At 35.5% G+C, this 12,123-nt stretch overlaps 1 protein-coding gene across 2 annotated transcripts in view; it reads left to right on the top strand.

The window, feature by feature from the left end:
• Positions 1–11,640, top strand: part of PTPRZ1 (protein tyrosine phosphatase receptor type Z1) — a 201,599-nt gene extending 189,959 nt beyond the window's left edge. For both annotated transcript variants that reach the window (XM_030933226.1, XM_010356803.2), the window contains 7 exons: positions 772–865; positions 1,215–1,288; positions 3,248–3,376; positions 4,286–4,432; positions 8,094–8,236; positions 9,346–9,481; positions 10,690–11,640. In XM_030933226.1, coding sequence (XP_030789086.1) covers positions 772–865; positions 1,215–1,288; positions 3,248–3,376; positions 4,286–4,432; positions 8,094–8,236; positions 9,346–9,481; positions 10,690–10,830 — 864 coding nt within the window. In that variant the 3' untranslated portion in view covers positions 10,831–11,640. The remainder of the gene's footprint in view (positions 1–771; positions 866–1,214; positions 1,289–3,247; positions 3,377–4,285; positions 4,433–8,093; positions 8,237–9,345; positions 9,482–10,689) is intronic.
• The last annotated feature ends 483 nt before the right edge of the window (positions 11,641–12,123 follow it).

The raw sequence follows: 12,123 nt of genomic DNA, 5'->3' as shown, positions 1-12,123 counted from the left end.
CGAGGTCAGGAGATCGAGACCCTCCTGGCTAACACAGTGAAACCCCGTCTCTACTAAAAATACAAAAAACTAGCCGGGCGAGGTGGCGGGCGCCTGTAGTCCCAGCTACTCGGAGGCTGAGGCGGGAGAATGGCGGGAACCTGGGAGGCGAAACTTGCAGTGAGCCGAGATCACGCCTCCATCTGGGCGACAGAGCAAGACTCCTCCTCAAAAAAAAAAAAAAAAAAAAAAGAAAGAAACATACAGGAGATGCTCATAGCTATAAAGCTATACAATTGCAAACACTGCAAATAACCAAACATTCACTAGTTGAGTAGATAAACAGAATGTAGATTATTCATATAATGGAGTAATAACTGTTAGAAGGAATAAATAAAATTGAATTATATACATATATATGTATATACACACACACGATGTAATTTGCCTCCAAACATCTGTGTCAGATTTAAATAGAGGAAATGGAGGTTGCACATCTATAGTGGAAGCCATGAGGAAGATTCTCTCAATGCTAAAAGAATTACTTGAGATTTCTTTGCTTCTTCTAACTCCCCTGGTGTAAAACATAGAAGCTCCAGGAAGTTCACTAAAACAAGGTTTAATTCAAGGAATTATTGGAAAATATTTCATATATATTTTTAGTCAGTATCTTATCTTGATTGGGATGTGTGTGTGTGTGTGTATGTATGTGTGTGTGTGTGTGTGTGTGTGTGTGAGTATTTCGGGGACTTAAATGAAATAACCTATATATTTTTTTACTCTCTTGCCCAGCTCCTGAGTCAGTCAAATATACAGCAGAGTGACTATTCTACAGCCCTAAAGCAATGCAACAGGGAAAAGAATCGAACTTCTTCTATCATCCCTGGTAAGTTGTGTTGAATCTTGAAAAAACAACTTTTTTAAAATAATAAACACATTGTAGGAAATTTGGCAATATTTGTATACCTTTGGAGCAAATGGAGCACGTTCAGATATTTCTTGTTTTGTCCAATATGTAACTGTTCTGAAGGACTCATAAACCCCTGAAGTCTTATCTAAAAATGCAAAATGTCTAGAAAAATTAGCTTACAGATCAGAGACACTTCAACTTGAAAAATGCAGCTATATTTTACATCTGGCATGGGGGAAAGATGGTACAGTGCTGTGAGCATGGGTTATTTTGTTGTTTCGTTTTGTTTTTGTTTTTGTTTTACAATGAATATTCTGTGTTCCAGTGGAAAGATCAAGAGTTGGCATTTCATCCCTGAGTGGAGAAGGCACAGACTACATCAATGCCTCCTATATCATGGTAAGTCAGAGAAGTCACTGAGGAGACTGTCTGCCAGCTTGTGTTACAGGCAGAAGCAAAGACTACAGGCATGGGCAACATGAGTGGTAAATATAAGTTAAATCTGTAGACTGTAAGGCCACAGTCCACAGCAACAATTGAAATAACAGCATGCTTTCATGTGTGCTGGGACTGAAGAAACCTCAAGCAAGACCAATAAGTAGATGCAGGAACACAAACTCACTATTCAGGGCTGATGAGTAGATATAAAACTTATACCTGCTTGTCTAAAAGGCTTTATTTACTTCACTAAGGTAGAACCCCTGAGCAAACCCAGAATTCACTGGCTTCAGCAAAGCCCAACCTCACTGGCATCACTACTCCAGGTTTGCAGCATGATTCTTACCCTGCAAACTGGGCTCATTTTGGGACCTGGATTTCTAAAGATACAATGCTTTTCTTCTGCATTTACATCTTCTGTGTTAGGGATGAGTGTTTTAGTAGCTGTTGTGTGACCTTCACTAACATTTAAGGTCAGTGAATCACGGAGCTTGGCTTCTGATGAAAACCTCCTAATTCTTACTCCAAAACCTCTGTTCTATTTATCCAGCAAAGAAAACGTTAAGGAATATCTATGCAGGAAACACAGGGATGTGTGGTAGTGGCATCTAAATACATTCACATTTCAAATGAGCCACTGGGTGCTAGGAATGGGATCTGAAAGCAGAAGGGGCTAGAAGAGCCAGGACTTTAGTAACAATATAAATATCACAATTAATCCAATAGCTCTAGCTTCTCGGTGTCTGTAGCAAAATATGCAAGGTGTCTCCCTGGTTCCTCTCTTGTAGCAGCAACCAAGGTGTCTGAACACCGAAGTGGGAAATGTAAACTCTCCTGTAGATTTTCCACTCTCTGTGGAGTAAGAGACAGTATCCACGAAGCAGTTTGCTAGGTGTGCAGCTAGAGGTTTGTTTTTAATGAAACTGTTCAAGTTTCTCTATCAGCTTAGCTGATAGCTACTATCCTCAGTGACCACCAGAGGCCCAGACGAAAGAGCACCAATATGGGATTCACCTGCATGGGTTCCATTGAGCAGTCTCACCTGAAGTCTTCAATGACAGAAACACAGTGTGAAAGTTCAGAGTTTTTAGTATTTATGGACCCTGAGGAGTTCATGGCACTGGAGGCCACATGCATAGAGCTTAGGCAAAGCAAGCAGGGAAAGAGAGAAAAGGACCCATTGACCAATGCCTTTATTGGGTCCAGGGCATTGTCCAAGCAGGTTTTCCATGGGGAGTTTTACTTGATGGGTTTAAAGCAAGCAGGCACAAGTCCCAGGAGGTCATGTAGTGACCGAGAGGTATTTACTGTGGCATATCTGCGAAGTCCAGGTAGGTGTGAGGGTCAGCAAGGCCAGCCAAGCAGGCTATTCCATAGTGAAATGGTCACTGTGGAGCAATTTTGTAAGTTAGATACCTTAATCGATCACTTTAAGGAACTGGTGGATGGGACAATGTAGAACTGGAAACTGTATCAAGGGTGACTGAACCCTGCTTCTGGCATAACAGAGTCCAACTTATATTTAAAAGGAGTGCCAAGGAAAGATAAAAATCATCAACTATTCACTCCAAGATGATAGGTAACCCTGAATACTATGTCTGACTTCTTAAGGCAAACTTGGGCTCAACGCTTAACTTCTAAAGCCTCAGTTTAATCATCTGTAAAATTGGGATCATAGCTCCTATCTCACAGTACTTCTGTGAGGAACAAATGACTTAAGAGAACAAAAAACACATAGTGTCACACCTAGCATAGGAAGTGCCCAGTAAGCATTGGCTGTAATAATCATATTACTACATATAGACACAATCTGCAATTCAAAAGACTGTTTTGACTTAAGATCCATTGATGTATAAATGTTTATCTGAATGTTTAAAGGCATACACCAGTGTTGTTTTTGTCTTCTCTTTGGTTTTGTAGGGCTATTACCAGAGCAATGAATTCATCATTACCCAGCACCCTCTCCTCCACACCATCAAGGATTTCTGGAGGATGATATGGGACCATAATGCCCAACTGGTGGTGATGATTCCTGATGGCCAAAACATGGTAAGTCCCTTAGACCACTTTTGGGACTTTCTTTACAGGGAAATATCAGGTTACAAATAGCGAAAACTCCAGCATACAAACAAGCAAAGCAATTTTGTTTTCAACTAATAAACTAATGTCATTGAGGGCATACCCTTCTATTGTTGGGCTTGCTTTCATTATACAGTCTCCTAGGTCAAAATGATGAATAAAAGTTTTAAATGAAAATAAATTTAAATTAACTTAAACATGTGTGTTTTGTGACATTGCTTAAGAAAATTAGAATCACAGCCATGAAAGAAATCAGCCTATATGCTTCTGTTTACATTTTTAAAATAAAATGTATTAGAATATTTAGAGATTACCTGAGTTTAAGGAGGTGCCTAATTTTTTCTTTAAAAAAAGACCTAGTTAGAATTAAGACAGTTCCTAGTATAGGAAGGACTTTTTTAGTATGAGAAAAGCAGGGATATCCTATCCCCCTCTTTATATGTGTTTGGAGAACTCAAAGAGTAAAATAAAGTAAATATTTCATTTAGGCTTTACATGTTTACTTAGCTTTGATATTCAGTTCTTGTCTATAAAATTATTGTGTGACCATTACACATGAGGCCGGAAATTTTTGAGCTCTTAAAATCGCTTGAATCTTCTCTACTCAGTTGTCAATTACAGAAGCAATAAGCTTATCATTGTTGTTGATAAGCTAAGAGCATAAAACAATAAAGCAATAGTTTGGGTTCCTAAGTGTAATATTTTATTCAGCACATCAATCTAGTTGAAGGCACCATGAAGATTTTAAGAGTAAATATTCAGATACAAAGAAAAATTGGAGTTGAAATTTCTGTGCCAACCAATCAACTTTATTTCACAATCTGACTTATTGGGCATTTAGTTAAAATATAGACACTTCTTTCATTTGCAATTCTCCAGGCAGAAGATGAATTTGTTTACTGGCCAAATAAAGATGAGCCTATAAATTGTGAGAGCTTTAAGGTCACTCTTATGGCTGAAGAACACAAATGTCTAACTAATGAGGAAAAACTTATAATTCAGGACTTTATCTTAGAAGCTACACAGGTAAGGATATAAGTTAAATGACATGGTTTTTATCTTAAACACATGTTAAACATATTCTAATCTAGGGATCTTTCCTAGAAATGAAAAGCATGATTCTGATTTTTTCCCAATTGAGACAATTACACAAATAATCAAATTACCTTGTCACTTTCCTTTTCAAAATGGTATAGAATCATTGAACAGTTAATCATCACTGCATCATTCCTGAATTTTACACATACAGGAAGTCAAAGCTCATTTACTCCAGATTAATGGTTGACAGAACATAGATGGGAAATAAACACAGTAAGAGAATAAATGTATTAATTTTAATTCTCATTTTTAATATAAGCCCTTACCTTGTACGAAAAATACTACTTGCCTAAACTCTCCTAAGTAAAATGGGAAAAATACTACCTACTGAAACTTACTATTCTCTACCAATGTAGAAAGTTGATGAGTGATAGTGATGTAATAAGTTGATAAATGAAGTGCTTTGAAAACATGAAGTACAATGAACTAGGAATATTTTACTAAAGTCTTGGTTATCTGTTACACAAGGTACTGCTGTTATCTACAAGATAATACTTTGTTTTACTAGTCTCTTAATTATATGCAAATATCTATTATTGAATTCTTTGTCAATAATTTATTTATGTAGAGTTATAGTAAAATACTAAAAGATACTAATAATGATGTCTAAGGAATGTGAGATTCAGAGTACCTTCTCAATCTGACAAAGATTAAATCATGTTCCAAATAATTTGAATGTTTCACTTTTCTCTAGTTCTGAAAACTAGTACATATGTGGTATACCAGAAGATACTCTATTCTCTAGAATATTTAAGTGACCAATACATATAAACTTGATGATACAAATAACTAATAATGTAAACAGCATAGCAGTGGAATAGTATCCTATCTCATTAAAACAAAAAAGACTTAGGTCTTTATTTGTAAAATGAAGGGCAGGAACTAGAAGGCCCCTAAGATCCCTGAGAGCTCTTAATATTCCATGCTAATTTTTACTTCTGATTATTCCCTGATCACTTTAGTAGCATCCATTTAGATCTGCCATCTCTCATACCTTCTTCTCATTATTCCTGGTTAGTAAGAAAGCCTATCACTAGAGTAATAATCATTAGATACCTATTATCTTGTCACACCCATTATCCTGATCACTGATCATGTTTAATATCTTGCTCAGCACTGGGAAATTAGCACTGTTTTTCTCCTAATATTATGCAGAAAATAAACTAGATAACATAGATTCCTGATTGATCCCAATTCAGTGTGTCTCATCTAGGTAAATCAGCTATTATGGACAACTTGATAATCCAGGAGCCCAACCCAGGGATCAATATAGATGTATTTCTATAACAAAGATCAAAAAAGAAGGAAAGACTAAAGTAGACAGTTTCATTGACTTCAGACATTTTTAAGCACTTTACCCAAATATCACAACATTTGAGGTTAGTAGACAAGTGAAGGTCTACGCTACTGAGCTTTCAAAAGCTAGGGGCCTTTTATTTATGTATTTGTTATAAGGACTATTTTTAAGAATTTATTAAATATTGAATATATTTAAGGTGTTTATATTATATGTGCAAGGTTTAACAATTATGTTAAATTACTGTTACCCACCATTGACTTTAAGAAATAGAACATGGCCTTGACCATGAGACTTGATGGTCTCATGTGCTCCCTATCCCCTTCATCCTCTCCTCACTTCAGAAGTAGCCTCTTCCTGAATTAGTATTTATTGCTCTCTTGACTTATTTTATCATTTAACTCTTGTCTTTGTTTTCCTTCATACGTATGCTGCTTACTTTTAAATATCTGTGAACTTTATATAAATTATGTGTATTTTCCTACTGAGATTTATCCACGTATTTGGGTGTAGTTCAAATTCATTTACTGCTGCTGCTTAGCATTCCAGATAATACATATTCTTTTTTTTAATTTTACATGCCAATTATTACTTGTTTGTTGTGTTTTGTCTTGGTTTGGTTTTGCTATTACAAACAGTGCTATATGAATATTTTTAGTCACATGCAAAATTTCCCCTTGGGGATACCCTGGGAATTCCCCTGCTGTGTTACTGTGTTGGATCATCTTCAACTTTCTGTAACTTTACTAAGTGAAATCAATTGTTTTCCCAAGTCATCCTACCAAGGTATCCTGTCATCAGGAATGTGTGAGTGATCTGGAATCGCTACATCCTCACCAGGGCTTGTGTTAGGAATGAAACAGCATCTCTTGTTACTTTTAATTTGCATTTCTCTTGTTGAAAATGAAGTTTTCAACATAACTTTATATTTTTACATAATTGTTTACATAAATAATATTTTTACATAAAATGTTTTAGAAATAATATTTTTATATAAATTAATTGACCATTCAGATTCTATCTTTTGTACTGTGTCTGTTCATGATTTTTGCCCATTTTTCAGTTAGATTATTTATCACTTACTGATTTATCAGAGGTCTTCTTATATTGTGGATACTAATCCTTTGTCAGTTACATATATTGCAAATACTTTCTCCCAGTTTGGGATTTGACTTTTTTACTTTCTTTGTGATTCTTTTTTTTTTTTTCTTTTTTTTTTTTTAGTGAAAGAAAAGTTTTGAAGTTTAATCTATATGAATTTATTGATCTTGTTATTCCTGGCCTTTAAAAGGAAACCATCATTTAGTATCTTTAAAACATACCGTTTACCCTGAAATCATGAAGATGCTCTCCTACATTGTTTTCTAAACGTACCACCTGAAATTGACTTTTTGTATTATATTTTGTGAAACAAGCATTCAGTTTCATTATTTTCCATATGATGATACCCATTGTCCCACCATTATTTATGAATTAGCAATATCAGTTCAGTCATTCATATTATATATATATCATGTATATGTATACACACACACACACACACACATATGCTTGTTCTAGGATATTTATTTTATTCCATTGGTCACTTTGTTCATCCCTCAGCCACAATGGCAGTGTTTTACTTCTTATAACTTAGAGTAATTCTTGATATATGATGAGTTAATTTCCTCTATTGTTTTTCTTCTTTAGTAGTATCTTGGCTATTTTGGCCCTTTGCACTTTTATGTAAAATTTAGGTTCTGCTACTTGTTTTTAAATGTATCATTTTTTCAAAGTACACTTTTGGAAGCTGGGGGTAAGAGGTTTAAGGGATTTAATCAAGTCACAGTCTTGTTGGTCAATTAAGTAAGAATCAGAATCGGGATCCGAGTTGAACCTAGATCTCTACCTCCTTGTCAGCATTTTCTTCACTGTGTCATGCAATCTCCTTCTTTTACTTAAGCCTGAAGAAATATATGAAGAAATATATGAAGAAAGTGTATGCTATTTTCAAAACAGATTTTAACACCAGCGATTTCTTTTTATAAATTTGAAGTTAGCAGTGCAAATACATCTTTGGTGCATAGTTTCATGGTTTGTAAGCATTGGCATATTTCACCCACAGAGTTTATTTTTAGAATAAAAAAAGTAATTTTTAGAAAAAAATAAATAAAGAAAGAATGTGCTGCAACTACGGCTGCTCACTCATGCCTGCCATTGGATTTTATTACCTTACTGTAATTCCTGATTTTCCTCAATGATTCCACTCCTCGTAAACTGTCACTAACGTTACTTTGTTTTTTCTTCTTGTAGGATGATTATGTACTTGAAGTGAGGCACTTTCAGTGTCCTAAATGGCCAAATCCAGATAGCCCCATTAGTAAAACTTTTGAACTTATAAGTGTTATAAAAGAAGAAGCTGCCAATAGGGATGGGCCCATGATTGTTCATGATGAGTAAGTTCCGTATGTAACATTGTTTCACGCCTGCACATTCTCTGGGCATATGTATGTTTCTGTTGTCTTCAGACAAACCTAATGCTTTGGACCCACTGTGATGATTCAGCCATGGTGGATTATCTGCATCTTATCAATAAAGTTAGCACAGAACATTTTTTCTTTTTTACTTCACTTAAAGTCCCTGTTGAAGACAGAGAATGGGATCATGATCACAAGTATCTTCTCTTGCATTTGATGCTGAGAACACTTTGTATACTAAGTCAGTGTTTTAGCAGTGAAATTTTACAGGAGCCAACCAGAGAGTCATTTTCAGTCATTGATTTCCTGGCATAGAAGTGAAATTGATAAGATTTTTATTTTTCAGGAACGAGAAACTTTATCCAATAAATCTTCCTAGGATTCCATTATAAACAAATAAAAAATGCATATGCTGAACTATGTTATAAATATATAAAATACAGTTTGTTATATATGTATTTATGCATATATTATATATGTATTATATATAATGTGTAATACACACACATTATACGTGTATTATATATGATGTGTAATACACACACATTATACGTGTATTATATATGATGTGTAATACACACACATTATACGTGTATTATATATGATGTGTAATACACACACATTATACGTGTATTATATATGATGTGTAATACACACACATTATACGTGTATTATATATGATGTGTAATACACACACATTATACGTGTATTATATATGATGTGTAATACACACACATTATACGTGTATTATATATGATGTGTAATACACATACATTATACGTGTATTATATATGTCTTTATATGATACTCTCAGTTTGTTTTTCATTATTGCTAACCCCTTTCATAGTATACAAATAATAACCATAAGCAAATATTAAACTTCTGTAAAGTATGCCACTACTAATATCATGAACACTTGGCAGTATCTCAGATTAAATCATAGTTCTTTGTGCAAAAAGCAAAGAGAGACAATTCATTAAAACTTTCAGTGTTTTTGCTACAAAGTTGTCAAGGCTATAGGCTTTGAGAGTTCTAAATGTGAGTAGTGCATCTCAATGGAGTCTTTGTTCCTTTCCTTTTTTTACAAGGCACGGAGGAGTGACGGCAGGAACTTTCTGTGCTCTGACAACCCTTATGCACCAACTAGAAAAAGAAAATTCCGTGGATGTTTACCAGGTAGCCAAGATGATCAATCTGATGAGGCCAGGAGTCTTCGCTGACATTGTAAGTAACAAGGCAGTGAACCAAATTTTTCACTGATAAGAGTACTACTAACTTCCTAGAGGCTGCTGAAATCTTACCATGTATCAAGAAAGATCTTATTAACTGATAACATTAGTATGTAGTTTTCAAGCTGAATTATAAGTCCGCAATCCATAGAACAATAGACCTTTAAAATGTATACTTCAGAAAATTTATGGATAAAAACTTTTAAATCTCATGTTTGCCTTTGTGCACAATAGTAAACAATGCAAATAAGCTTGGGTGAATGTGGAAGTCATAGGCTCATCTTCAGCTCTTCGGTCTGTTTAAGGGCCTTATAAAGGGACCTTCTTCAAAGCCCCAGCCCAGACCAGTTGGCAGGAGGTCAAGGTTATCTTCGTGCACATGCACTGCAGAGGAGCCCCTATTAAGTCTCATTCAGGGCCGCTGAGTTGTATCAAGCTTGTGCTGCCTGAAACTGCTTTCCGGAGATGCACATTTCACGAATGCATTTAATTACGCACTGCTTCACCTGTAGGCCTAATGGTTCTCAGCTATGATGCTGCTCACTGGTTCAGATTCTCTGTAGCTGCCTCTCCCCAGACTGCCTGAGATGGCATCTGTAAGAGAAAAACTGTTTCATTCTTCTATGTGCCACTACTCTGAGACCACAGCAGGGCAGGTACTTAACTTTGCTTATAGCAGGGCGTAGGACCAGTCGGGCTGATAGTGTGTGAAATTCTTCTTGTTGGTGAACAGTGTATATTGTGAAGGACTGCATTCTACATGGGTCTCTGGGCTGACAGTAAGTCATTCCTGAGATCTTTCCATAAAGAGGCAGACACAGTGGATTTTCTAACAAGTAGAGAAAGAAGAAGAAACCTGTTTCTGAGTGAGTTACAGGTGCCCAGTGCCAAACAGTCTCCCTGACAAGTTAACAGAACCCTGTCTCATCACCTTCTGATTTCATGGATAAGAATTAAGTACTTATTGGCAAATGTATGTAGGTTAATTTTCTAGGTCAGTGAATGGTTTGCCAATTGCAACGTTAATTTAATCAGAAAGAGACATCAGTATAAGTTGTGTACATCTGCTGAGTATAACAGTGCCCTTAACACATTGCCCTTTCATGAACACTGCTGAAGTGTGTCTAAAAATATTTCTTCTTTTTAGAAATGTATGCCTTCCCTGAGCGTCATGTTTATAACCTCCCATCTTCTGTTCTCTAGGAGCAATATCAGTTTCTCTACAAAGTGATCCTCAGCCTTGTGAGCACAAGGCAGGAAGAGAATCCGTCCACGTCTCTGGACAGTAATGGTGCAGCATTGCCTGATGGAAATATAGCTGAGAGCTTAGAGTCTTTAGTTTAACACAGAAAGGGGCGGAGGAACTCACATCTGAGCATTGTTTTCCTCTTCCTAAAATTAGGCAGGAAAATCAGTCTAGTTCTGTTATCTGTTGACTTCCCATCACCTGACAGTAACTTTCATGACATAGGATTCTGCTGCCAAATTTATATCATTAACAATGTGTGCCTTTTTGCAAGACTTGTAATTTACTTATTATGTTTGAACTAAAATGATTGAATTTTACAGTATTTCTAAGAATGGAATCGTGGTATTTTTTTCTGTGTTGATTTTAACAGAAAATTTCAATTTATAGAGATTAGGAATTCCCAACTACAGAAAATGTTTGTATTTAGTGTCAAATTTTTAGCTGTATTTGTAGCAATCATCAGGTTTGCTAGAAATATAACTTTTAATACGGTAGACTGTAAATAAAACACTCTTCCCTACGATATTCAACATTTTACAACTGCAGTATTCACCTAAAGTAGAAATAATCTGTTACTTATTGTAAATACTGCCCTAGTGTCTCCATGGACCAAATTTATATTTATAATTGTAGATTTTATATTTTACTACTGAGTCAGTTTTCTAGTTCTGTGTAATTGTTTAGTTTAATGATGTAGTTCATTATCTAGTCTTACTCTACCAGTTTTCTGACAGTGTATTGTGTTATCTAAGTCATTAACTTTGTTTCAGCATGTAATTTTAACTTTTGTGGAAAATAGAAATACCTTTGTTTTGAAAGAAGTTTTTATGAGAATAACACCTTACCAAACATTGTTCAAATGGTTTTTATCTAAGGAATTGCAAAAATAAATATAAATATTGCCACTAATTTGTGTTTGCTTGTGGAGCATTGTGCTGAAGCATGTGTGGCAGAAAATTGTGGACGTGGGGTCCCCCTATGATGAAGGCACCAAAAAATAAAAAATAAATAAATAAAATTAAAAAAAAAAAAAAAACAGCTAGTAAGATGGGGCAGGGTTTAGAGTGGTGGGTCCCAAACTGTGCGTTGAGGTACACAGGGAAGTCACAAAACTTTCCATTTGTGAGGAAAACATAGCAATATATGCAGACACTGCACAAACTTTTACTATTGAATTATTTGAACTTAACTACTTAATGAACAGAACAACTATGTATTTCTTTTGGCTTGGGGAGTGCTATGATCTGAATGTTTATGTCTCCTGACAATTTATCCCCTCACCCTCAAGGTGATAATATTAGGAAGTAGGACCTTTGGGAGGTGATTGGGTCATGAGGGCAGAGCTCTCATGAGTGAGATCAGTGTCCTCATAAAAGAGGCCTGAGCAA

This window comes from Rhinopithecus roxellana, chromosome 6 (assembly GCF_007565055.1).
Source record: "Rhinopithecus roxellana isolate Shanxi Qingling chromosome 6, ASM756505v1, whole genome shotgun sequence".
Lineage (NCBI taxonomy): Eukaryota > Metazoa > Chordata > Mammalia > Primates > Cercopithecidae > Rhinopithecus > Rhinopithecus roxellana.
Note: the sequence above shows the minus strand (reverse complement) of the source record. Positions and strands in the feature narration are given on the sequence as shown.